The sequence below is a fragment of the Mustela nigripes genome, chromosome 5 (genome assembly GCF_022355385.1).
Source record: "Mustela nigripes isolate SB6536 chromosome 5, MUSNIG.SB6536, whole genome shotgun sequence".
Taxonomy (NCBI): Eukaryota; Metazoa; Chordata; class Mammalia; order Carnivora; family Mustelidae; genus Mustela; species Mustela nigripes.
The window spans coordinates 67,383,859-67,411,680 of NC_081561.1; the positions used below are offsets into that span (position 1 = coordinate 67,383,859).

The following is a 27,822-nucleotide window of genomic DNA, read 5'->3' on the forward strand; positions in this document are numbered from 1 at the left end:
GCAGGTGCTGTGACAGTGGCAGGAAAGATGGTTTGGTAGAATGGGAGACACCTGATTGTGTCTGGTGGATTAGCTGGAGTGTTCCAGGAGGACAGGGGTGGAAAGAACATCATAGGCCAAGAGGAGAGGCAGACGCAGGCATGGAGCCGCATGCTGTGGGTACAGACAATCACCAACAGGTGGCCATTTCTCAAAGTAATGTACCAACTAGAAAGGGACAGCCATTGGTACTGGAAGTGGAAAGACTGAGCATCAAGATAAGGAGTTTTGACTTACTGTAGGTTTTCAGACAATAGAGTAACATAAAGAAGTTTTTGCTCTCGAATATATGTCAAGTGGAAACGAGTGGAAGGCTTAGTGGGACCTTCTGTATGTTTGAAATAAAATGAAAGACCCATGTCAAATTAGGAAGCTATTGTAAACATCTGTGAAAGAGGAAATGAAGGTCTAGATTAAGGAGGTAATAACAGGGATAGAGACTGTGGCAAAGTTTTGAGAAAATTCGGGAGTTAGAAAAGAAAAGACAGATGATGAATAAAAGGTATAGCAGGGTGCAGCAGATGGTTCATCAGCAGATGAATTGTAGGGTCCAGTGAGTTCAAAGGTGGTGCAATATGCCGAGAAGGAGAAAACAGGAGCCGCAGCCGTGAGAAGGAAGTAATGGATTAAATGTTAGGAATGTTGACTTTAACAAGTCAAAGGACAAGGGACAAGTAAGTGGGTTGGTTAGAGTGACCTGAACCAGAGATGTGGTTTGCAGAGTTATCTGGGTCCTAGTTAGGGTATAAAGATGGTGATATTATAGTGAGAGAGTTTGTGGGGAGATAAGAGATTTAGGTTGTGGGTAGAACTCTGGGGATTACCCACATTTAAGAGTCAAGTGGAGGAAGACATATGGTCAAGATGCCAGAATAGAACCAAAAGAGACTTCTCATCAGATTGAAGAGTTTTGAATAATTGAAAACTTTGGAAAATTAGGTAGGTAATGAAGAAGGAGAATTTTAAGGAGGAGGAATTATACCAGAAATACCTATCAGTTTCAGGGAAGATGGAGGCTTAAGCATGACCATTGAATCTGACAGATTAAAAAGTCACAGGCAACTGTTCTCTAAACTATTTTGGCAGAGTGGCATACTAGAAGCCAGATTCCATTGGGCTCAGTGGGTCACAAATCAATAATGATACTATTCCTTCCAATGTTCAGTTGTGAAGAGGAGGGAGAGAGAGAGTTGTAGTTAAAAAGGATGTCAAGATTGGAGATAATGTTATTTTGGAAGCTTATTGTTTTATAATGATGGATGACAATGTGAACATGGCCTTCAAATCCTTATCAGCAACCCCGCCCTGTCCCCTGAGCTCAGAGTCTTATATCCATATAGACACTTGATACATCTTGAAATTCCTCCAGGCACTTCAAATTCAATATTCCATCTTCTATTCTGAATCAGTCTTCTCACATTGCATATATCTTTCAATAAATCAACCTAGAAGCTTATACCTCAACTCTCACCAACTACTTGGGGTCAATTACCACTTCCTATAGGGATTAAGTACATATTCATATTCTTTTCTCTATTCCTTTATGTAGATCCTAATCCTCTCCCAACTAGACTCCGTCATCTACCCTGTCTCAGCATGACCTTCTTAAAATGGGACTTTGAACCTGTCATCTTGACGACCTTCTGCACATACAATAAAGTCCCAAGCTTCCAATAAAAGAACTCCAGTCTCTGGTATTCCTTTATGATCTAACCTCAACATGCAAAACAGGACTCTTCTCTAGTGATTCCAAATGACTGTACTCCCCTGAGTGCACCTTCTTGACACTTTCTGCTCCTGGCTCTCCCCCTTTATCTGGACCAGCTTTCTGCACTTTCTTTGATTAGCTAATTCTTACTCATCTTTAGAGACTTCACCTAAATGTCATATGGTTTATTTCGCTTTCTTAGAAGCTCTTCATCATGCCTCAGGGTGGCCAAGTGCCACGTCACTGTATTCCAGTGCCCCATGTGCATGGCAGTCTTAGAATTCCCCACACTGGAATGAAGATGTCAGTATGTAACTGTTGCTCCTGGAATTTGAACTCCTTGAGGTAAGAAATGATGCTTTGATCCTTCTTGTACCTTCATATTTAGCATATCCCCTGGCACAGGGTAATCGTTCAAATATTTGTTCAACCGAACTGAGCAGTGGAATTGGGAAGATAAAGATGCTTTAGGAAAGAAGGAGAACCCATACAAAGAGGTTTGAGGAGACAGAGGATGTAATACAGATGATGTATTCTGGGTGACTTTTGGATAGAGATGTGCCTGAGAGGAAGGGGGTAAAGATGGAGGCAGGTGGAGAAATGAAGGCAGTTTCAGGGCAACGGCTCTATATTTCTTTGTTAAACAGCTGGTTGAACAGAGGGAGCATCGGTGAACATGGTGGCAGGGAATGTATTTGTTGGAAAATAAATGCACATTTTATTTTTTATATTTTTTCTTTTTAATATTTTATTTGTTTATTTGACAGAGAGCTAGAGAGAGAGCACAAATAAGCAGAGCAGCAGAGAGAGGGGGAGAGAGAGAAGCAGGCTCTCTGCTGAGCAGGGAGCCCGCTGTGGGGCTCGATCCCAGGACCCTGGAATCATGACCCGAGCCGAAGGCAGCCGCTTAACCAACTGAGCCACCCAGGTGCCCCTAAATGCACATTTTAAATACAAAGATCCTAGATACATTTTAATCTAGAACATGCCATCTCTTATGGACGCTTTCATATACTTGAAATTCTTTTTCGAGGCAAAATTTTAGATACACGTGTGGCATTTTCTCTGCATATGTGTGCAAATGCTTGCGCCTGAAGATCCTTGCTTTCCTGCCGGGTTGCCGACCTGCCACCAGAGCTGGGATCAGTCATTGTGATATTACTATTAGTGGAGTCCAGTGAAACGTGACTTATGGCAAGGCTGCTCGCAGCCTGGGAGGAGTAACTGTAAATCATCTTGAGAAAGGCAGATTTTGTGTTAGCCTCTTGCCTACAAAGAATAACATAGCATTTGGGGAAGAATGTGCAACATAGGATCCCATAGTTAGATATTAAAATAACAATAATCTCCACAGCTGGCAAATATTTACCAAATGTGGTGGCATAGACAGGGATGAATATGATCCAAGCTATGAAATAAATGAGCATGCCAAATGTTATGAATTTGGCTTCATTGTAATGCTCAGGTAATTTCCTGCCTTTGAAGGCAAATATGAAGCAAATGAAGGCCAAGATGGCAATGTAGCCCAGCATGGTGCCAAATGCAAGGATGGATCCCTCCTCGCATTCCAGGAGGATGACTCTGGGCAAGGAGATATTCTCTTCCACGGCAGGTGCGGCAAAGATCAGCCAGATTGTGCAAATGACAACCTGGATCCCTGTGCAAGTGAAGATGATGGGGATCGGTTGATAGAGGCACTTCAGGAAGCTCTGCAACTTGGGATCGAAGCTGAAGGCTAGCAGAATTTTCAGGGACTTCATCAAAATGCAAGAGATGCAGAGGGTGAAACTCACACCAAATAACGTCTGCCTGGTTTTACAGGTGAAGTCTTGGGGTTCTCCAATGAAGAAGCCTGTGCTGGCAAAGTTGAGGAAATGACAGAGAAGGATCACATAGCAGACCAGCAGTCCTCCAGATGATTTCACAACGGGTGTGTTCAGGTTTCTTGTAAATATTATGCCGATGGCCAGAACGAACATGATGCCCAATAGGGAGAGGGCCAGGAGCAGTACAGCCAAGGAGTCATTCCAGTTGAGGTACTCAACTTCCTTTTCAAAGCACCTTGTGCTCCTTACAGGAGCCCAGTGAGTTTCATTGTTGCATAACAAGCAGTGATCCATATCTGAAAGATAGGAGGAGATTCAGTTACATTGCAGACATTTAAACCAGGTAGATTGCCCACAATGATGCTACAAATGAGACTCCTTAGTTACAGTCCCGAGGAGAAAAGGGATAGAGATCATTGTCGTATTGGTTATTTATTGAAATAAAGTATGCACAAAACTTAAAAGAAGGCAAGAGAGAAAGTGTGAGAGTGAGGGAAGAAAAAGAGGGGAACAGAAAGAAAAAAAGCAGCTGGGGTTTGAGTCTTTCGGAAATCCATATACTCAGGATAGATGCTAGCCTCTTAGGAACTTCCTGTCATATAGGTGGCTGTTCAGGGACACTGTTAAGAAGGAGGCCTTTCGGGGCGCCTGGGTGTCTCAGTGGGTTAAATCCTCTGTCTTCGGCTCAGGTCATGATCCTAGGGTCCGGGGATTGAGCCCTGCATCGGGCCTTCTGCTCAGTGGGGAGCCTGCTTCCCCTTCTCTCTCTTCCTACTTGTGATCTCTGGCTGTCAAATAAATAAATAAAATCTTTTTAAAAAATTAAAAAGAAGAAGGAGGGCTTTGGACTTGGATGACCTCAAGTCCTTTTCTCTATCACTTCTGATTCCCATAATCTTTAACAAGTAAACTGAATTTTCCAAGTCTATTTCCAAATCTTTAAAAAAAAAATTTAAAAAGCGGGGCACCTATGTGGTTCAGTCAGTTAAGTGTCTGCCTTTGACTCAGGTCATGATCCCAGGGTCCTGGGATTGAGCCCCGTATTGGGCTCCCTGCTCAGCGGGGAGTCTGCTTCTCCCTCTCCCTCTGCCCCTACCCCTGCTTGTGCTCTCTCTCTTGCTCGCTCTCTCACTCTCAAATAAATAAATAAAATCTTCTAAAAAAATGTTAGAAGACTATGCCTCACTGGAGTGCTGCATTCAGTGGCAGAATAAATAGAAAATGCTTTGCAAGGAGCATTACACATGATAGACACTCAATGTAGTGAGACCTGCTATTATAAATGAGGCTGCAGCTCTTTTAAAAGCAGAGAAAATATGGTTGGGCCACCCTAAAAGCTCTCTAAAAGTAAGATAGCTCAAGATTGTAACCAATGACCATGAATGAAGAATTAAAGTTAATTTTTTTTTTTTTTTTGCTAGGAGGTCAGTAAAATTGAGCCTTTCACACAGGGAGGGATAAGCTTGGAAGTGATTTCTGCTGATTCTGAGGGCAGGGCGGGATGTAGAGCTGATATCAGAATGGAGTCTCTGGGAGTGGGATTGCATTTGATCTCCAGTCTCATGTCCTAAAGATGGCGCCCCATCTCTTGCCAGAAGCCCCTCTCTGGGCATCCATCTGAGAGTCCCCACAGTGCCCATTCAAGTTTATATGGGGTCTGCGTTCTCTTCATTAACCTTAAAGTCAGATTGTGTGTCTGTGTACACACTTCATTACCTCTTCAGCCTCTTCCTCTTCCAAACCTCGTTTCCTGTTCTTCCCTGATGGCCTCTGCTGTTCAGTGAACACTTAATGGTCTTGTCTATGTACAAGAGCTGTGCGCTGGAGATGTGGAGAACAAGAGAGGATGTCCTTTCAGATCACCCTAAACCCTTGCTTTTCCTCTAAGGGAAAGTCAGTCTTCAACACTTGATCTTTTCCTGGTTGTCCAATGATAACCCAAATTATATTTTGAAAACTCGTGTACGTCTTGATGGGAAATAAACGCCTCCTACTCTCTTGATGTATTTATTTATTCCACCTGGCAGAGTTGCCAGACACTGTATTACCTGGAAAATCCACACACACACACACACACACACACACACACACACACAACCAACAATAACTAATTATTTACACAGTGGAGCCCATTTCAGGTTGGGACAAGTCACATTTTTGTGACAAATAACCACACTATTTTGTGACAAAATAGTGACAGAACATGACTATTGGAATGTTAACATTGCGATACATTCCCCTTGGAGGCAATGAAAAAAAAAAGAGTAAGCATTTGATAACTGTTCCAACTGTCACAGATCAAGAGGGATGCAGCAGTAAACAAGGGAACATGATGCTTTAAAGTAGGCTGAACTCCAGGGCAAATGCTGATAGCTCCTCTTAAGACCCTAAAGGCTGCTGACCTTATTCTTGTTCTTTAATCTGTGTATTTTGCTCTGATCTTGTGAAATTGTTAAAGATAGGTTTGTCAAACAATTAGTAGCATCTCATCTATGTCAACAGTTCATCCCATCCTCTCACAGAAGGTTCTTTTTAGCCTTTACCATTGCCTCTTGGTAGAAATAATGAGCTCTCCAGGGTATGTACATCTATGGGTTTCTACCATACCCTGTCTAACTAATTTATCATTTATTTATTTATAGTTACTGTGCTCCAGTTACAAGCCAGGCATGTCTGTGTGGGGGCTACATGGACAGAAATTGACAGAAGCCACAGTGTTTTGAGAGATGTGAGAGAGGAAGTCCAGTTGAGGGGGTGACAACTTCCCTTGGAAGTGAAGTTACTTTTATATCTCTGTTACATATTGGTTGTACATTTGCTGATATAATAGAACAAATTCCAAGATCATATGAAATTTCACTGAAATTTAATCTAGCAGAAGCATGAAATGCTTTTTTTTTAATGAAAAAAAAAAAAGATTCATGTAAAAAAAAAATCTGCCTAAGAGAAATGGTCCAGGTGTTTCACTGTACCTGCTGTGGTGACGATAATTACCTGTCTGGTTACTGTAGTGATTTTCAGGACAGTTCACACATTCATAGCAGCAGATATGTTGGCTTCTTGTGGTTTTCTTCATTTGTCCAGGAGTGCATTCCTTGGAGCATTTAGACTGAATTTGCTGCAAAGTGAAAGAAGTCTCAAATAAATTTTTAAAAGATTTATCCTAAGTAATTTTGACTTAATTAATTAATTTCTTTTTATTAATTTATTTGACAGAGAGAGTGAGATCACAAGCAGGCAGAGAGGCAGGCAGAGAGAGAGGGAGAAGCAAGATCCCTGCTGAGCAGAGAGCCCTATGCGAGGCTCAATCCCAGGACCCTGAGGTCATGACCCAAGCCAAAGGCAGAGCTCAACCCACTGAGCCACTCAGGCACCCCAATTAACTAATTTTTAAAAGAGTTTGTTTATTTATTAGAGAGGGAGAGCACAAGCAGGGGGAGGGGTGGAAAGAGAGAGAGAAGCAGACTCGCCCATTGAGCAGAGAGCCTGATGTGGAACTCGATCTCAGGACCCTGGGATCATGACCTGAGCAGAAGGCAGATGTTTAACCGACTGAACCACCCAGGCGCCCCAAATTTAACTTAATTTAAAAATACGTTTATTATATCAGTGAGATCACATGATAATTGTCTATCTCTGATTGACTTATTTCGCTTAGTGTAATACCCTCTAGTTCCATCCTTGCAAAGGGGAAGATTTGGGGGGTTTTAATGGCTGCATAGTATTCCATTGTATATATATGATCTTACTGATATGAGGAATTTGAGAAGCAAGACAGAGGAGCATAGGGGAAGAGAGGGAAAAATGAAACAAGATGAAACCAGAGAGGGAGATAAATCATAAGAGCCTCTTTATCTCAGGAAACAAAGTGAGGGTTGTTGGAATGGGATGGCTGCATGATGGACACTGGGGAGGGTATGTGCTATGGTGAGTGCTGTGAATTGTGTTAAGACTGACGAATCACAGACCTGTGCCACTGAAACAAATAATACATTATATATTAATAAAAAATAAATTAATTAATTAAGTAATAAATTTTGAAAATACATTTACTAAATAGTGATCTCTTTAAAAATAGCAAATAGAATTGTTTTGTCATCTGGAGAAATATAAAGTTTAAAAGACAGAAAAATATTTCAAATAGTGAAACTGCGTTAAGAAGAAGTAATTTTTGTTGCATGAATAGCTTCTATAAGAAAATAAGGGAAATTAGTTCTTTCAGAAAGTTCCTAGCAAAGGGACAAATGTGTAATGATGGAACTAAAGAAGAGATTTCCAATCTTGCATTGTATTAAAAAGTTCAACTATATAAGAAATACTAACTTATTGGGCTTTTATATTCTTTAGAAGAAGGTTATTAATCATGCTGTCCAAGGTCTCTGTCCAGTCTAAACTTCGAAAACAAAACAGTGGAGGGACACCTGGGTAGCTCGGTTGGCTGAACACCCAACTCTTGATTTCTGCACAGGTCATGATCTCAGGGTCCTGAGATCAACTGCCACTCCCCACCCCTAATTGGGCTTCTCGTTTAGCAGGGAGTCTGTTTGAGATTCTCTCTCTCCTTCTTACTCTGCCCCTCCTCCCACTCTCTCTCACACACAGTTTCTCTCTCTCTCTCTCTCTCTCTCTCTCCTTATATATATATATATATATATATATATATATTATATAAACTTTAAAAAAAAAAGTGGAAATTTTGAATTTAAAACCAGTAGTGTATTAATGAAAAAGGCAACCAAAGATATATAAATAATATTTTAATAATCCTGAGAATTTAGGTTATAATTGTGCATGTCACAATGTGAATCATATGTAGCATCCTGTTTTTATGAAGCCCTTTCCAATTTAACTAATAATTCTTTGCACTTCAGCTGTGATTTTTTTTTCCATTTACAGTCCCTTTCTTGTGGCATATCTTGTGAAATAAACCTGTTATTGTCTCACTTTTACTTTTGGAAAGCCAACGCAAAATGGGTAAATGAGGATTTGCCTAGAGTCTCTTAATAGCTCTTCCTAAGCCAGGAACACAATCCAAGGACTAAGCTAACTTGCCCTTTCTCTGGGAGATGAAAATGATCTGGCTAAGGGAGAAAAGAAGCCAAGGTTTGGTAGCCCCGTGTCCACAAGCGGTGGCATTATTCTTCTTATCACAGTTATTCTTGATCTGTTTGCAGCAGGCAGGACATCATTATGGGATAAAAGAGAGACCTCCTTTCTCCTCCCCACCTCCCACATAAGAGACAGCAAAGACATTCTAAAGTCTGGTATTAGTAACTTTGGGATATCAAAAGATTTAGGTTTATCTGATATTTTGGACTATGGGTTTGAAAGTGAAATTTAAATTGGATAGGAAGCATGACAAAGATTCTACCAGGTTTTGCCATGAGCAACTAAAAGGACATTGCCATTTGTTGAGATGAGTGTAGGTTTGGGAGCTCAGTTTTGGAGGTAGTCCGTGAAGAGGACAATTAGACACCTAGGAGAGATGTCAATTATGCAGTTGTATATTTATTTGGGTTAAAATTTAGAAGATTAAAAAGCTGCAAGTCATTTGCCTTCTATATAACGAATGACATTATTTAAATCCACAAGCCTGTGTGAGATCACTAAGGAAAAGTGCAGACACAGAAGAGGAGCTGTCTGGACTCTGGGTATGCCAATATTTATAGGCAGGTGGAACAATAAGGAAGGAGCAAAAGAGACTAAGGAGTGGCCAGAGACAGAGGAAGAAAATTAAGGGAGCATGGTGTTGTGGAAACAAAGAAAGAAAGCATCTTACAAAGAGGAGAACTATTAACTAGTAAATGAAGTACGATGATGTTTGGATTTATTAACACTGGTGAACTAGATAGAATTTTGGTGGATTGGAAAGAATTCAAGAGAATTATGGGAGGAGAGAAATTGGGGTCAGTGAATGTATTTAAAATTTTCAAGGATAATTGCTATAGAGAGAAATAGAGGAAGGGGCAGTGTGTAGAAGGAGAAGTGGGGATCAGTGGAGTTTTTTTTCTTTTTTTTTGAAGTTGAAAAGAATAACAGCATATTTATATCATCATGTAGGTAATGGAGAAAAGAAAATAATTGAGGATGTGGGAGAGAACGGAGAATCACCAGAGCAGTATCATCAAGTCCAAGTGGAAAGGAATTGGAAACCAGAGGATCAAGGGAGGAGCTGATCTTGGCCAGGAACACAGTGCTGGAAGGAAGGTGGATGTGGTGGCAGGCGGACTCTCCAGTTTTCTTCTGATTTTTACAATTTTGTTAGCAACATAGGAAGCAAGGTCAACCAAAAATGAAGATGGAGAAGATGTGTTGGAGTTCAGGGATAGAAGAAAATCTATGGAATAGCTCTCTAGAAAGGGGGGCAAGTTAATGGACTAAGGTAATCAGACTAATAGTCTGATTGTCCAGCAGCATTAAGGGTCCACTGGAGATTAGAGATCATGAATTTAAAACGAAAACAGTCAACAAGGTGTTTTTGTTTTTGTTTTGCCAAGTTCAGCTATATGGGGACTCTATTGACTAGGCAGAGAGTTGAATTTACCCAGGATTATGCTTTGGTGAAATCAGGGTAAGGAGGAGAACATGTACAAGAGAGAAAGACATAAGTTGACCAGAGAATTTGAGGAAGGAATTTGGGGACAGTAAACAGACAGTAGGGTCACTGCAGATTCTGGTGGTATTAAGGACTTTTGCAGCTGTGGTGCTCATTTGATTTGAATATTATAAAGCAGGCTACCACAAAATTACCTTAAGATTTTTGAACTCGTTTTTTGTTTCTTGGTCCGTGATGATGAAGACATCATTCCTCAGATCATATTGCGCCATCTTGGTGATAGTCATGTGGCCATCGATCTCCTTCCAGAGCACAACGTCATATCCGGTATTCATATCCCCATGGGCATCAAAATGAAATAAATTTCCTTCATCAATGAATGTCACATTTTTTAATACATCAAGTAACTGTAAGATATAAAAATAGAAATAGACACTAATAGAAATATCTATCCATTATGCCAGTTATAACACTACCTTATAAGGAATATCATTTAAAAGGTAGAAAAAGGACATTCTGAATCCATGAGTTTGGTAACTAGTTGAGAAGGTTGGCAATAACTTGAGAATTCTAGCCTTATTTCTGCCAAAGTCTTGCTCTGCCAATTTGAGAAATCAAGGTAATGTTTATGGAGGGCAGCTTCTCCGGTTTATCACATTGAGATCTGAGCATCTTTTTTTCCCACGTTATAAAATTTCAGGATGGATCCTTCAGGGCAGTTGCCTGGGCTCTAATCCTGGTTCTGTATCTCATTAGTGATGTGGTCTTGACACCCACAGTTTTTTTCTGGGCCTTAGCTTCCCCATCTGTCAAATGAAGTCTGCCTTATAGGGATTAGTTATAATTAAACCTAAAAAGAATTCAGCCCAGTATTGGGCAAAGATTAAGATTAGTAAAGTTTTGATCAATATTTGTTAACCCTGTTAATTAGCTAATAGGGATATTGTGACAATAAATAAAAATACTTTGAGTCTATCAATTAATGGTGTCACCTGACCTTCATATATTCCTTCTAATACTCAGAAGTGTGATATCCTTCTATCCCATAATAACTCAGTGAAACACGCTGAGCGAGGATCATCTTCCTCTTTTCTTAGATGAGCACAACCAGCCAAGGGGCCAAGGGCCTTATCTGGGAAAACACAATTTGACTTTCAGGTCTTTCCATTGTGTCTACAATATATTAATTCAATATCTTCTTATTTTTTGCTTCTGACTCAAAAGCAGTCATGAATTGTCTTCTGAAACTATAGAAGGCAGCACAATTCATCCTTTCCTTCTAGTCACAATTGGATCCTTGGCCAAGACTGAGTGGGTGATCTGAGTGGGTGGTTATTATACTCACCATGCCCAAAATGAGGGCTAAGGAGACAGAGGTACAAATGTGGGAGACAGTCCAGTGACAATAGCACCTTGTTCTTGGGGTGTGTCCCAACCAGAGAAGTTGAGCTGGTAGGTGGAAGGTACTGCCCTTTAAACCCATACTTTGTTACTCCGTTTGATAGGAGGTATGGATCTTATCATCTCCAATGGTTTTCAAATCTGTTTCAGTGATTGTCTAATAAAGTGATCTCTAAATTCTATTTTCTTTTCTTTTTAAAAAGATTTTATTTATTTGACACAGAGAGAGAGAGATCACAAGTAGGCAGAGAGTCAGGCAGAGAGAGAGGGGGAAGCAGGCTCCCTGCTGAGCAGAGAGCCAGTTGCCAGCTCGATCCCATGACCCTGAGATCATGACCTAAGCTGAAGGCAGCGGCTTAATCCACTGAGCCACCCAGGTGTCCCTCTAAATTCTATTTTCAATGCAATTCATAAAATGATTATTTTTTAGCTTGAGAGGAAAGAAATGTAGTGAAAAATTACTTGCCTTGTTACCCAATTTGTACAGTAAGAAATTGTAGGCAATGCAGCTAGGACAGGAAATGTTTTCCTGGCAAACAGGGTGGCTGTATTGAGTTTGTGCTGCAGAAGAAGAACACTGGACCCGGAGGGAGGAACACCCTGCTTCATCATTAAATTGATATGTAACCACAGCTAAGTAAATACCCTCTCTGACCACACTGGGCCTACTCCTCTAGAAGGAGTAAAGAGGTTATGAGGGCTTTTGTTGTGGCTAAATCTGTGGAATGAGGTGACATTATTCTATTTGAATAGAATTATTCTTATTCTATTCCTCCTCAGTTAATCTTTTATGAATGTTTCTTTCCTTCAATTTTGTCATTAGAACATAAGAACACCCAGTTATATTTTAAGGTAAATTTATTAGTTACAAGAGTCAGGTCAATGACGAAATGTCACTTTGGAAAAATCTCTAAGCAATGCATATTGACTTTATTATATGTCCCCACAGATTTCTTAGTTCTTTGAATGAATATAAATTGATTAGTATTACTTTAAAGAAGCAGGATATCAGATTCAACAGGGTGGAAGTAACCCACAAAAGTTTTTTTTTTCCAGCAATGGTCTGGAAGAAAAAATGCAAAGGGAACAAAAATTTTAAAAAAGGAAACAAGGATCTACCATCAATGTTTTGAAAAATGTGTATTCATTTTTCCTTGCTTCCTTTCTTCAGCAATTCACACACACGAACCCCTGAAAACTTACTTCTTTAGGGAGCATATCCTCCTGTTTTTTTGCTGCACTTAATTAGATTTTCCAGGGTAAAGTTCTGACACATACCCAATCTGTAAATAATGGTAGCACTGTGTGATGTACATAAGCCAACGTAACTGTAGGCTTGTCTTCACAGGAGAGAGGGTGGAGGCAAGCAAAACAGTGTATTCCTGATCTGGTAAGTAAGACAGAACACTTGCTCTGGGTTAAGGTAATTCTGAACATGGTTGCTCAATGTTGCTAAGGTAATTTTGAACATAGTTATGAAGCTATGAAAGGGTTTTTCTGTCGATTTTTTTCCCATGGAGACTCTGAAAGTCACTGTAAATTTAAATCTTAAACTGGAATTTGCATTTCCACGATTATGGCATTCACCCTGTGTATGGTGATGACTTGCTTTTAAAAACGAAAGACCCAGGAGACCACACCACTTAAGCTGTTGTGGTTAATGTGTTTTTCTTTTCCTGACTGCTCTAATGTCCACGACATCTCCCTATGGAAGTTGTGCTGGTGAGCAAATTAGGGTTGCAGAGGACACGGCCTTGCATCTGTCTGGTGCTCAACTCATGTCTTCTTCTTTCATAAAGTTTTCCGTGCTATAGTGGAAAGCATCCTGGACTAAGGCTGGGGCAGTCTCACTGCTACCTGTGTGGATGACCATAAGCCACTCCCCTTATTGGGGAGTTCCCCTCCATCTCTAAATGGCTGCAAGTATCAGTTACCAGTAACATTTCCTTTCGTTACTTCTTTAGGATGGAGTGTAAGGAGCATGAAATGGTGGACCTACTAGAATATTATGGAGATTAGGGGTGATATATGTCAATGCCTACTATAGTAGCCCTTAAAAACTATTAGTTCTTGGGGCTCAATCAGTTAAGCATCTGCCTTTGGCTTAGGTCATGATCCTGGGGTCCTGGGATTGAGGCCTGGGTCGGCATCCCTCTCCCTCTGCTCTTCCCTCCCGCTCATGCTCTCTCTTGCTCACTCTTCCTCTCTCTCTCTCTCTAAAATGAATGAATAAATAAAATCTTCTAAAAATTATTAGTTATGATTCTCCTGTTACTTCACAATCACTATCTCCTCAGCATATGGCTCTTCTGACTTCTGGACTAGTATCTGACTGCCATTGCTACAGCTGAATGTCTCAGAAGCTCTTCAAATTCAACATCTCCAAAACAGAATACTTCATACTTCACCCCACCAGACCTCTACTTTTCTCTGTTTCCATCTCGACAAATGGCACCAGTTGTCCAAATATAGAATCACTTGCAACATATTTGCTTCTCTTTGTCTGCCCTGGTCTATCTCCTGATACTCCTCATCCTTCCTCCTAAACACCTACATATGCATGTCTCCATCTCATGGTCACACACAGTACCTGCCGTACTTGTACCTGGAGTATAAGCCATCCTTATTTAATGCCTTGATTACCAAGTTGGTCCTTCTACCTTTAGGTTTGTGACCCGCTTATCAGTGCACACCACAGTGGAAATGAAATGCTATTTCTGCAATGGAAAGCAGATCACGACACTTTCCTGTCTAAAAATATCTTTAATTGACTCTCCTTTGCTCTACCAGGTCCAAACTTTTAAACGGAGTTTGCAGAGTTTTTGTTGAAAGGAAGTCCCTGTACCAGCAGTAACAGCATCACCTGAGAGATGTTAGAAGGGCAGACTTTCAGGTATCCCCCCAGTGGTAACTGAATTAGCATATGCATGATAACAAGGTTCCCAGGCAATTCAGCTGCACATCAAAATTTGAGATGCTCTGATTGATTGGGCCCTAATGATGGATCCCTCACTAATCTCTCTACTTTCATTTATCTATAGTTTCCACAAAAAAACCTGATTCTTGGGCACTATTTTCTTATCCCTGGAGATGCCATGTTTTCTCTCCCTTCTTGGAGTATTTCTGTCCTGGCTAACTCCTACCCATCCATCATATTCTTCAGAGATGTCATGATCTTTGGAGAATGTTCTTCAAATTGTTAATGCCAGATTGGTTTCCTCCATTATGTGCTTCTCTACCATTTTGTGTCTCTGTGAAACATAGTAATGTATCATTCTGCATTGTAATCAGCTCCTTAATTATTTGATTGTATACACCCGTAGACAGATGACTCTTTTAGGAAGAGAATCATCTTGTTTTCCAGAATATTTACAACATTCAACACAATGCCTGGGACACTGAGACACCCAATAGATATTTGCTAAGTCAGTGTATGAATTAGAAATTTGACTATTAGACATTCTGTCATCCCACATACATCACTTACTACTTTCTACATCATCACAAGTAAAGGAAACAAAAACCCCCTAATCACTGGTCACAACAAGAAGGTGGTATCGTCACACACATTTGAGTAACATTAAAAATCTGTTGAAGTAAAACAATTCTTGTTGCACCATTCCTGAATCCTGCTCACACGTGTTGCCAAATGTGGAGCCAAAGTACGAACTACTTCAAATATTGGGAGAAACTTGTTTAAAGTTATTTGAATGTAAAATTATTTAGAAAGTAATATTTAAATATGAGTGAATTTTACCAGGGGTCAACATAATCTTAAAGAATATATCTTTGATTAGTGACCTTAAATGTTGCTGATCTTTTAAACTTACAGTGTGTGGAGATTTCTTCATAAAAAGGCAATTGTCTGCATTATTTGTCCCACTGAATGTGGCACAGATGTGGTTCACTCACATTGTGATCAAAGGAGTGAGTCACTCACATATTCCTCCTTTCCAATCTGTTTTTGTTTGTTTCTAGATAACCAGGCTCCCAGGGGGAAAAAAGAGCAACCCCAGACCCCTGCTGTTTAAATAAAACATTTTAGAAGACTCTGCTCAGATTACACTTTCTCAAGTCTTTTCCTCAGAATGTTTGAGGTTTATTTCTGATTTAAAATAGTTTCCCAGATCTTTAGTGGATCAATAGCTCTATCTGAATTTCTCTTTCCTTATAAGGCTCTTTATGGCTCCTCCCCTTTATCCTATCTGTGTAATTTCTCTCGATTGTCTAATTTCTCTCTATTACTCCTCAACTTCTCATTCCAAAAATTCTGTTTAATGGTTTCATTATTATGGTTCACTTAATTTTCAGTTTTTAACCAATCCCTCACTAAAATTTTACATTACAAAGAGTGTGCTTTCAAACAGATACCTTAAAATAGCTAGACATAAATGTGTATATTTTAAAAAGATAGTTTTAATTTTTAAAAAATTCCAATCTCTAGTCTTACATCTTTATTAGGTTTTTCCCCTTGCATTTACAAGATCAAAACTGGTTTTAAAATGACCAATTTGAAACACCCTATGATCGTCCCATGATCCACCCAAAATGTAAGCTGATATGTAAGACATATTCCCTCTTCTACAAACCACACAACTTTGCCAATCTTTTTAACATTGGGAATGGTGGCAATCTTGGTGGCCGTGTTTGGGAGCATGTGTTTGGGAGTGTTTAAAATGAAAATGACTAATGTAGAAATAGCCTGTCCTGGAACTCAAGTATATGGTAAGAATGGAGTCTTACCTCCTTTCCCCTTTTTTTTCCTTTTTGCATTTATAATAACTGTACTTTTGGAACATGATTCTGCATCAAGAAAACAACCTTGTCTTTGAGTACACACTATTGAGAAATCTGTTTTAATGAGTAAAATTTATCTTCATATAAAGCAACAGTTAGCTTTTAAATATCTTTTTATCGGCATTTAAAAAACACAGTGGAAAATTTTCACTCAAAGGGTCACATTAAGCTTGAATTTGAGTTTCTACAAACTAATCAAAGAGAAGAAAGGAAAAGACTTCCTTTACTCAGGATTTGCAGCTCATTTCAACCTGAGATATCAGAAGAATTGTGATGATTGATCTAACTAACATTCATTTGAGAAAGATTGGAGTCCTAGGAAGACTGTCCTGAGAGTTGTACCTGAAGGCTTTAAAGGCTATAAACCACCAGAGATACCATGAAAAACAAAGGGCATGGAGGCAGAAGGCCCAGATTAGAGTCATATTTCTAGTACTTTCTAGCTTTAGTTTTCTTATTGGTAAGATTTAGTAATAATAAAAGGGACCATTAAACATGCCCTGTCTTGTGTTTCTCAAGAGCACTACAAGGGATAATTCAAATGAAAGCACTGAAATACTACAAGATCAGATACAAATCCATAAACTCATGGAAAATACTATCAACTGGATCTTTTTGAGGGTCAGTGTAATAGTGAAGGCAAAATAACAATTCTCAAGAAGAAAGAGCTACTAATGATAGAAATGCAGGCTGTTCAGACACTGAACAGAGTGAACACAGACTACTTACAAAAGCAATACAATTAAGAGCAGTTAATATAAATATCTGCAAATTAAAGCAAGGAAAGAAATGACTGTAGGGGAATTTTCTCAGATGTGTGAGTTAGTACCTCCCATGGTTGAAAAGCGTAGGGGTTCTGACAGTCCCGAGCTTGGCAGAGATCCCGAATGGCATAACCAAGGGCAAGAACCGCGAGCTGGATACTGTGAACAAGTCCCGGCTCGGTGTAATCCCACAGGAAATCATTTCTCAGGGAGAAGTTCTTTTCCATATCCTCGTTAGCCTTGTAGGCCAAAGTCCCCTGAGAATGGTTGGCAATGCATTGACTCAAATCACTGTTCTTGATATGGGTACAGGCAGACAGGAGCAGGGCGTATTCATGTAAGGCCTTGTTATTCTCACTGGGAAATATGTGCAGATGTTGAAGAAAGGAATGGAAAGAAGACATATTCCCTCTTCTAAAGGCAAACCCCACAACTTTGCCAATCTTTTTAACATTGGGAATGGTGGTAATCTTGGTGGCCGTGGACCAATTATCACTAGCAATCCAGATCTTATTTATATTTCTTTCTATAGCTTTATTGAAGAGATTGAAAACATGGGATTGCCTCAGAAATACCACAATGACATTAACCTGGGCTTCTGCTATGATTTTCTCAAGTGTCTCATTGATCCTGACTTCGAGGGTGTCATCTGAGAGGAAGGCCGGGAGAACTTCTTTGAAAGCTATGCACACGTTATTTGCTGTGGTCTGAACTGCAAAAGTGTTGAGGGCCAGTCGTCCATAGTCATCATCTGTGGCTATGATGCCAATCCAGTTCCATCCAGATTTCTGAATCAGGTGGGCCATTGCTTTAGTTTGATAGAAGTCACTGGGCACCGTCCGTAAAAATGAAGGAAAGCGAATTTTGTCACTTAGGATTTCTGCAGTTGATTCATAACTCACCTGGAAATTGACAGAATCGTTTAGTCATGGTATTGATGAACTCCAGGTGGCTGTTCATATGCTTTTTCATTTCTGTGAATTTCTGTAATCTTTTCCTAAATCGTCTTTACACTCTTCACCTTGGCACATAGTGAACATTGCCTTAACCTAACCACCATGACATTGCTACGCAGACCTCATTTTATACCTGGCATTGCTGGGCTCATCTCCGTTTGACACCTGGGCTTCAGTAAAATTAGTGTTCCCTGCGGGGAGTCCCCTTTCCTTTTGTGTTGTCTAGTGTTGTCAAATTTATGGAGATTATGTTTTTACATGCCATAATCATTGTTGAAAATAGTCTACTTTTCTTAATTATCAGCTAACTAGCATTATACATAATCTAGAAAATTTGAGCCAAAGCCTTATCTCTGAGCTCTTTGGGGAAATAATTCTTTTGTTTTGTCATTTTGGATATTAACATTTTTTAAAATCAGTTTCACTGGGCTAGATAATGGAACTCTTAGCGTCTTTCATGGGTATGTGCTCTTACTGACTCTAACTCCAGAAAGTTAGATGTTCTAAGTTCTTATGCAGTTACTATCATATATATATATATTTTTTTTCTACCTATTCTCTTCTATCAGATGGCTATTTCTTGAAAATCTGACTATAACTCTTTTTCCTTTCTAACTTTTGGCTTCTAATCTTCCCGGAGCCTAGAAAGCACTGGCCAGTGAGTCACAAAGCAATGTGATGAGAAGGTAAGTTCATGCAAAATACAAGCTAAGGGGACTTGCTGGACTCTGAGTAGAGTAGAGTGTGCAGGACTCTAGTGAAGAGCTCTCTGAGGTTGGTTTTGGTCTTTAAGAGGCCTTTTTGCTTACTTCCTGAGTGTGTATTGGCTTGCATTACAAGGAGATTACGTAGCTCCATAGTCCCTGCTCAAAGCTTCCCATCATATTCAGAAGAAAATGCAAATTATACTACAGCTTATAAGATGTTGAATGACTAGCCTTTGCTTATCTCTGCAAATACACATCTTACTGAACTCCTTTCTATACTCCTGATCTAGCTGTATTTACCTTTTGTTATTCTTTGGACATTTCCTCTTGGTCCTTACTGTGTTCTCAGCGTAGATGCTGTCCTCTTCTACCCATCTTCCCTTCCTTGTCCCTCTCATCCGAGTTTCAGGAAGTGTTCCTTGACCTGCATGTCCCCTTACCCCTTAGTCTCTCTTCAGTTTTCCTCATAGTACCCAACTGATGTTAATTCGGAAACAAGGCAGTTGAGGCCCTCAGAGTTCTCAGTCTTATCTGAATCCTGCTGAGAACCTTCAGAAACTTGATCTGACAGATTGAGGGGGAGACTATTTCCTTAGTGCTCTGTCCACTATACCATCCAGAATAGGGCACCATGCCCTCTTTGACTGTAGAGAAAGAAAGGTTAAAGTACAAGCAACTCCCTAACTGGTTTCCCAGGTTACCCTGATGATTCACAGACCTGTACCCCTGGGGATAAAAATATATGTTTATCAAAAATAAAAAATTAAAAAAAAAAAAAAGAATATACTCAAAACCAACATCCGTGGTAACACAAAACCCACCTGTGGCATGAGCTGTAAATTCAGCATCCTGGAGACAGCCATCGTTATTTCCGAGTAGCCAGCACCTATGACAGCCTTAACTCTTGGCATGTAGCTGGAATAGTCACACTTAAACTCCACCATCTCTCTGGAGCAGTTGAGCTTAGACAGAAACCTCAGAGCAGCAGCCATTGCCACTGTGACTTCGGTACAGGTGTCATAGATTTCGTACCCCAGTGTGACTCCAGATAATAGTGGTGAATTGTTGATCATCTCAATGCTATGAATCATGGCAAGAGCTTGAAGAAAAATTGATATTTCAAAGCTGTTGGGAAACAAGATTTTTTTAAAAAATCAGAACATAACTCTTCTATAGACGTTATGATGGTAACTTATTTTATTCACATAGTAAGTTATGATGTGATAATAAGTTACATTGTGTGTTATACTCACACAATAAGTTATGATGATAACTTATTTTATTCACACCTCTGCTCTAAAATAGATGATTTCTGGGTCAGTAAAGCTTAACTCTTAAAGGATAAACTCTACTAAACTTCATTTATTTAAAAGTCGTTCTTGATGGAAACTTTTCTAAAGGGTATATTGTTTCTCAAATGGGGTCTATGGAACAGGATTTAACTTCTTCTTGATTAATTTTGGGATAATTTGAATACTCAGTTTAGTATCCTGCAGTATGAAGATCTGTTTGATATTTGCTCTTTTTTATAGTTAGATGTCGCCATTTTATTGCTGTCCAAGTATCTGCTCTTTAGATTCACTAGCCTGGCTTTTGTGGTTGGAAACCAGATTAATAAGACTCGTCAGAATCACATATAAAACAGGCTGTGGGTACAAGTTCAGCAGCTTTCTCCTGGATAAAGTGCACACTTGAGTTATGAAACATAGCTATTTCCTCTTTTAGTGGGTTTTCCCAGTTGACTTCTGATTTGTGATTACTTCAGGGCACTGAGTTGCTTGGTTACTGATTTACTGTTCAGTTTATGTCATCCACCACTGTATATTAAAGGTTACAAACTGCCTAATATATAGTAAAGATTCAAATTTTTTTAAACAAATTAAGGAGAACATTATTATTATGTTAAATTCCAATATAGTTAACATGCAGTGTTATGTTAGCTTCTGGTGTGCAATATAGTGATTCAAAAATTCCATGTATTAATAAAAGAAAGAACAAGAACCATATGATACTCTCAATAGATGCTGAAAAAGCATTTGACAAAGTACAACATCCCTTCCTGATCAAAACTCTTCAAAGTGTAGGGATAGAGGGCACATACCTCAATATCATCAAAGCCATCTATGAAAAACCCACCGCAAATATCATTCTCAATGGAGAAAAACTGAAAGCTTTTCCGCTAAGGTCAGGAACACGGCAGGGATGTCCATTATCACCACTGCTATTCAACATCGTACTAGAGATCCTAGCCTCAGCAATCAGACAACAAAAGGAAATTAAAGGCATCCAAATCGGCAAAGAAGAAGTCAAATTATCACTCTTCGCAGATGATATGATACTATATGTGGAAAACCCAAAAGACTCCACTCCAAAACTGCTAGAACTTATACAGGAATTTAGTAAAGTGTCAGGATATAAAATCAATGCACAGAAATCAGTTGCATTTCTCTACACCAACAGCAAGACAGAAGAAAGAGATATTAAGGAGTCAATCCCATTTACAATTGCATCCAAAACCATAAGATACCTAGGAATAAACCTAACCAAAGAGACACAGAATCTATACTCAGAAAACTATAAAGTACTCATGAAAGAAATTGAGGAAGACACAAAGAAATGGAAAAATGTTCCATGCTCCTGGATTGGAAGAATAAATATTGTGAAAATGTCTATGCTACCTAAAGCAATCTACACATTTAATGCAATTCCTATCAAAGTACCATCCATCTTTTTCAAAGAAATGGAACAAATAATGCTAAAATTTATATGGAACCAGAAAAGACCTCGAATAGCCAAAGGGATATTGAAAAAGAAAGCCAACGTTGGTGGCATCACAATTCCGGACTTCAAGCTCTATTACAAAGCTGTCATCATCAAGACAGCATGGTACTGGCACAAAAACAGACACATAGATCAATGGAACAGAATAGAGAGCCCAGAAATAGACCCTCAAATCTATGGTCAACTAATCTTCGACAAAGCAGGAAAGAATGTCCAATGGAAAAAAGACAGCCTTTTCAATAAATGGTGCTGGGAAAATTGGACAGCCACATGCAGAAAAATGAAATTGGACCATTCCCTTACACCACACACAAAAATAGACTCAAAATGGATGAAGGACCTCAATGTACGAAAGGAATCCATCAAAATCCTTGAGGAGAACACGGGCAGCAACCTCTTCGACCTCTGCCGCAGCAACATCTTCCTAGGAACAACGCAAAAGGCAAGGGAAGCAAGGGCAAAAATGAACTATTGGGATTTCATCAAGATCAAAAGCTTTTGCACAGCAAAGGAAACAGTTAACAAAATCAAAAGACAACTGACAGAATGGGAGAAGATATTTGCAAACGACATATCAGATAAAGGACTAGTGTCCAGAATCTATAAAGAACTTAGCAAACTCAACACCCAAAGAACAAATAATCCAATCAAGAAATGGGCAGAAGACATGAACAGACATTTCTGCAAAGAAGACATCCAGATGGCGAACAGACACATGAAAAAGTGCTCCATATCACTCGGCATCAGGGAAATACAAATCAAAACCACAATGAGATATCACCTCACACCAGTCAGAATGGCTAAAATCAACAAGTCAGGAAATGACAGATGCTGGCGAGGATGCGGAGAAAGGGGAACCCTCCTACACTGTTGGTGGGAATGCAAGCTGGTGCAGCCACTCTGGAAAACAGCATGGAGGTTCCTCAAAATGTTGAAAATAGAACTGCCCTATGACCCAGCAATTGCACTATTGGGTATTTACCCTAAAGATACAAATGTAGTGATCCAAAGGGGCACATGCACCCGAATGTTTATAGCAGCAATGTCCACAATAGCCAAACTATGGAAAGAACCTAGATGTCCATCAACAGATGAATGGATCAAGAAGATGTGGTATATATACACAATGGAATACTATGCAGCCATCAAAAGAAATGAAATCTTGCCATTTGCAACAACGTGGATGGAACTAGAGCGTATCATGCTTAGCGAAATAAGTCAAGCAGAGAAAGACAACTATCATATGATCTCCCTGATATGAGGAAGTGGTGATACAACATGGAGGCTTAAGTGGGTAGAAGAAGAATAAATGAAACAAGATGGGATTGGGAGGGAGACAAACCATAAGTGACTCTTAATCTCACAAAACAAACTGAGGGTTGCCGGGGGGAGGGGGTTTGGGAGAAGGGGGTGGGATTATGGACATTGGGGAGGGTATGTGATTTGGTGAGTGCTGTGAAGTGTGTAAACCTGTTGATTCACAGACCTGTACCCCTGGGGATAAAAATATATGTTTATCAAAAATAAAAAATTAAAAAAAATAAAAATAAAAAAAAAATGAAAAGGAAGTTAAATATATAGAATGTAAGACTGTAATCAACACTATAAACACAAATAAACCAGAGAAGTGCATGGGGACTGAAAAAAAAAAAAAATTCCATGTATTACTCACTGCTCCACATGGTAAGTATACGCTCCACAATTCTCTTCAGCTATTTCACCCATTCCCTCCCACCCCATCCACCTTCCCTCTGTTAGCCGTCAGTTTGTCCTCTGTAGTGAAGAGTCTGCTTTTTGGTTTGTCTCTTTATTTTTCCTTTGTACCATATGGGGGAAACCATATGGTATTTGTCTTTCTCTGACTGAGTTACTTCACTTAGCATTATACTCTTTAGACTCATCCATGTTGCTTTAAATGGCAAGATTTCATTCTTTTTACGGCCGAATAATATTCCATCACACCACATCTTTATCCATTCATAGGAGAGAATATTATTGTTCAGGGTTTTGGTATTTTTAAGTGTCCTTTTAGTTCATTGAATTACGATAAATTAAAGTATTTTAATAATATTATTTGCCATTGGAGACTATCTAAAAGTGAATTTTGGCAAATCAGCATTAAGCTTTTATTTATTTATTTAATTTTATTTTTTGTGTGTGTGTGTATTAAGTTTTTAATTTAAAGAAAGAAACAAGGAGAGAAAAGTTAAAGTAATGAATCATGACAAAAAAATGCATTGTATGACAATTAAAATGTGTATTTTCAGGGTCCCCCCCCACCATGATAGTTAGCTCCATGAGAATGTAAACCTTTTTGGTGTATTCATTTTGGTATCCCAGTGCTTAGAATAGGGCCTGATAATGTAGGCACTTAATAAATAGTTGTTTGATGCTGAGTGAATACTGTTTCTCTTAAGGAGTGTCAATAAGGTGAAAGAAAGTTCAATTCAATTTTTTTTTCCAGAATAAATTTATTAGATCAATGATTTTTTCGTATTTTCCATCCTTAATAGTTGGCCTATAGTTGTGGGCCTCAAATCTTCTTTCGGTACCAATTTAGTGCTCTGAAAATCTTCATTATTTATCTTGAGGCATTTGCTGGTATTTTTGATACTCAACATTTAAAAAGACAGTAGCTCAAAGTGCCCAACTTCTAGGGCAAATGCCAGGAAGGAATTTTAGTGTGATGTGGAACCACATTTTATCTGACAGCATTCTTAGAGGAGTTGCTAAATATTTTTTGATACAGAAAGAAAAAAGAGAGGGGGGAAGAGAAAGTCAAATTTACATACAAAAACATCAAGGTAGAAAGCAGGATTTCCCAGTGGAAGGAAGCATGGCGAACACATTGCCATAGGAACAGAGGCTGATGCTGCCTGTGGCCTTAGAAGTTATCTGGTCCCTTAGTTTACAAAGAGAAAACTGGAAACAGGAACTCAAAGAGTTTAAGTGATTTGCATAAGTCTACAGAGTAAGTTTGTTCCCAAACTGAAATTAGAATTCAAATATCCTGCTCTCCTTAAAGAAAATCCATTTGTAACATCCTCTGCCCAGCTTTACTTTTCTGTAGTACACTGTGCCATGTTTTTTCTATAGTCAAACTTTCAGTGAAAAGTGTTCATCACTGAAGAAGGAACCCGTTAAGTTGAAGTAAGGTCTTAACTTATCATGAAGGAATTTAATTATTTCAAGTATGAAAGGAATGCAGCATTGACAAAATGCTAGTATAGAGAGAAATTTTAAATGTAGCCCATTTTAAACAAAACACTAAATAATGCATTTATATTTAAAACAAAATGCATGCTGTGGGGGATATAAACATGAACAATACATGCTATAAATAGATAGTATAATGTAAATTCATATGCATTAATCTTAATACATAATAAATATATATATAATATAAATAGAAACATGCTATATATGTTTGTAATGGATAGTCTATGGTGTCTCCTAATTGGTTTTCTCAAGTGACTTCAGGGGTTGTTTGTATTTAGCCAAATCTAAATACATATATTAAGGGAAAGTATTCATTACCTCTGCACTTAGAGGTTGATTATACATACAGTGCTGACATATTTCTCTTTTAAGGAAGGATTACAAGACTAACTATATGCAACTTAAAAACACAAGAATTTAAATTTTATTAAAATAATTTTAGATATTAACACAAGTGAATGCTTACATGCCTTAGTGTTATAGTATAATCAGGAAATCTAAATGTGTTCTTCGACACTTTACTCACCCGACACACTTTTGGATTTCTGGTCGTCTGGGATAGTCTTCTGAGGACAGCATTTTTTCATGAATGGCAAATAAACCTCCAATCATGATATGTCCTGGAGAAGTGGCAGCCACAAAGTCATCAGGGGTCTGGCAAGGCTGGGAGGTAGCAAGAATACTCCCAAAGCAGGTCATTGGTATCATTAATAGTGCCATACTTCAATCCCATTTGCTCTGTTCATGTGAGTTCTTAGGAATCACTACGCTCAGAGAGTGCCAACAACATGGTTTCTATTTCACCTGTAAACACCATGTAAGGTATAGGGCAGTGTCAAAGGCCGGAAACATTCAGTTTTCAGATGCTTGATGATAGTCAAAACAGTTCCTCACCAGTAAGAACATATCAGACTCTAACATTCCATTCTTGAAAATGGATGCTAGCAGTCATAGTAGGAAAATAATTATAGAATTAGAAATACAGGTCTTCTCTGGTTTAGTACTCTTTTACTTTACTGATATGCCAAAGTCTTTGGGTCATGTCGGCATTTCTTTTGAAGTAGAATATAGAATCTTCAAAAGGGAACACTTTGGGAAAGGCTGCCCACTTCAGGCATGGACAGTATTGCGTTTCCAAAAGGTCTTGCATTCAAGGTCCAAAAGCTTCAGTGTTGTTTATAAACTGTTTAGAAAAATAGCATTCTGCTTTCGTTTTTCCAGTAAAGCTCTATTAAGAAAAAATAAAATTCAGTTAAGTGTAGGTATTTATCATTTCTAGTTTACATATGTTAGAAAGAAATAGTTTTGGTGATAATGGGCAAAACTAAATTTGAGACAAAACTTACCTGATACAGTGTTTGGCTTTGAACAAGAAAGTTCTGGCACAGATTGTCGACATTGCCATAGTCTGTGGATTTTATTTTTATAAATTTGGAACAAATTTTAATTTACGTGTTCTTAAACATTTAGGAATCTGAGCTAACATGATTTAATGGATTTCCTTTAGAATCTAACAGAGGATAGATACACCTCAGTGACTTAGGAACCATTAAGAAAAAGTTAAAAATTATAGCTTACCTTTTTAAAATCAATCTTTCCCAGTCATTAGATTAAGAAGGAATATATCATGGGTAGGTAGTTCCAAATCCCATACATCCAGGTTGTTGATAGGTCGCAGACATGTTTAGAGGCATTTCGGAAGATAAAAGAGTACAATGACTATTACAGTGTTTTTCATCACCCAGATTAGCCTTATGTTCTATTGACATGTGAGGTCACACGAACCGAAATGTGGAGAGATCACAGCTCCTCACACAATGTCCAATGTTCCTTAAGTCCTACGCTTTTACCATTAGCAGGATTTCCTCTTAGGATCCAAACCAGTTAACTTCAGTTGTTCAGAAAGTTTAATATACATGGGTTTGAAATCTCTTCAAATGTATAATAATTGCTTTTGCCCCTCATAATCTTATTACTCATTTGTGCATGTATATGTGTGCAGTTGGATATATTTGTTTTTATTGGTGCAGTTTTTTTGGCTCAGTGATCTTTGTTACAAATTCAAACATGATTTTGGCAAAAATATAATAAAAAAACAGTAAGTTCAGATCATTGTCCAGCAAAAGTATGTAATAGGTATTAAAGAACTCAGAGTGATTCTGAAGGTATGACCCTCATGTGACCCTATTGCTCAAACCTGACATGTATTTGAAAACTCAGTGACAAATTTGGACCAATGATTTCTCTTTGGTTACAATTTTAACAATATTTAGGGACTTTGTTATCTGACAAAAATTAAAGATAAATCATGTTTTCTTATTTTAGTAAAAATAATCTAAGTAGGAAAATCTACTTCTATAAAGGAGACTTCTGGAGGTAGGAAAAAAAGGTTTTGCAAGCCCTCATCCTATAAAATGCAGTGTTATATGGCAGAAAGAACTCAGACTTTGGAAGCAGACAAACTGGTTGGCTTGGCCCACTACTTAGCATGTGACCATGAATGAGTTACTAACCTCTTCTGAACAATAATTTTCTAATTTATAAAATAGGTAGGCAACTATTCTTTCTCACACTACATTTTGAGACTTGAACTGAATTGATTTGTAAAGCTCCATATTCTACTAGGCATTCACTAATTAACTCCTGTCTTAGTCCATTAGGGCTGCTACAATAAAAACACCATAAACTAGGTGGCCTATAATCAACAAACATTTATCTCACAGTTCTTGAGGCTGGGAAGTCCAAGATCATGGCACTGGCGGTTCAATACCTGGTGAGATCCTGCTATAAATCTCACGTGGTAGAAGAGGACAGGGAGATTTTTTCAAGACTGTTTTTAGATGGGCATTAATCCCAGTCAGGAGGGCTCTGCCTTCATGATGTAATCACTTCCCAAAGCCCCCACCTCCCAATAACAAAGTCTTTGGGGTTCTGTTTCATTATATAAATTTTAAGAAGACATAAAACATTCAGAACATAGCAGCTCTCACCTTCCCCATACCAAACCAAACTGAAAGTTACTAATTCTTAAATTTGGAGTTCTACAGTCGGCTTGCTCAGAGCTCTTT

At 38.7% G+C, this 27,822-nt stretch overlaps 1 protein-coding gene across 1 annotated transcript; it reads right to left on the reverse strand.

Annotated features, from left to right (window-relative positions):
* Positions 1 to 2,517: 2,517 nt before the first annotated feature.
* Positions 2,518 to 25,533, reverse strand: GPRC6A (G protein-coupled receptor class C group 6 member A). Its single transcript, XM_059399119.1, has 6 exons — positions 25,281 to 25,533; positions 19,576 to 19,879; positions 17,157 to 17,993; positions 10,324 to 10,536; positions 6,568 to 6,691; positions 2,518 to 3,869 (listed from the first exon to the last, which is right to left on the reverse strand). The coding sequence occupies exons 1-6, from the start codon at positions 25,472 to 25,474 to the stop codon at positions 2,755 to 2,757; spliced, it is 2,787 nt and encodes a 928-aa protein (XP_059255102.1). The 5' UTR covers positions 25,475 to 25,533; the 3' UTR covers positions 2,518 to 2,754.
* Between the last annotated feature and the right edge of the window lie 2,289 nt (positions 25,534 to 27,822).

Excerpts from the sequence above, each read along its gene's own strand:
- GPRC6A (XM_059399119.1), bottom strand. The coding sequence starts at position 25,474 with ATGGCACTATTAATGATACCAATGACCTGCTTTGGGAGTATTCTTGCT. Across the intron at positions 19,880-25,280 it reads GAAATCCAAAAGTGTGTCGG|CTTTGAAATATCAATTTTTC; the intron begins GTGAGTAAAGTG and ends GTTTCCCAACAG. Across the intron at positions 6,692-10,323 it reads ACGAGTTCAAAAATCTTAAG|CAAATTCAGTCTAAATGCTC; the intron begins GTAATTTTGTGG and ends TTCACTTTGCAG.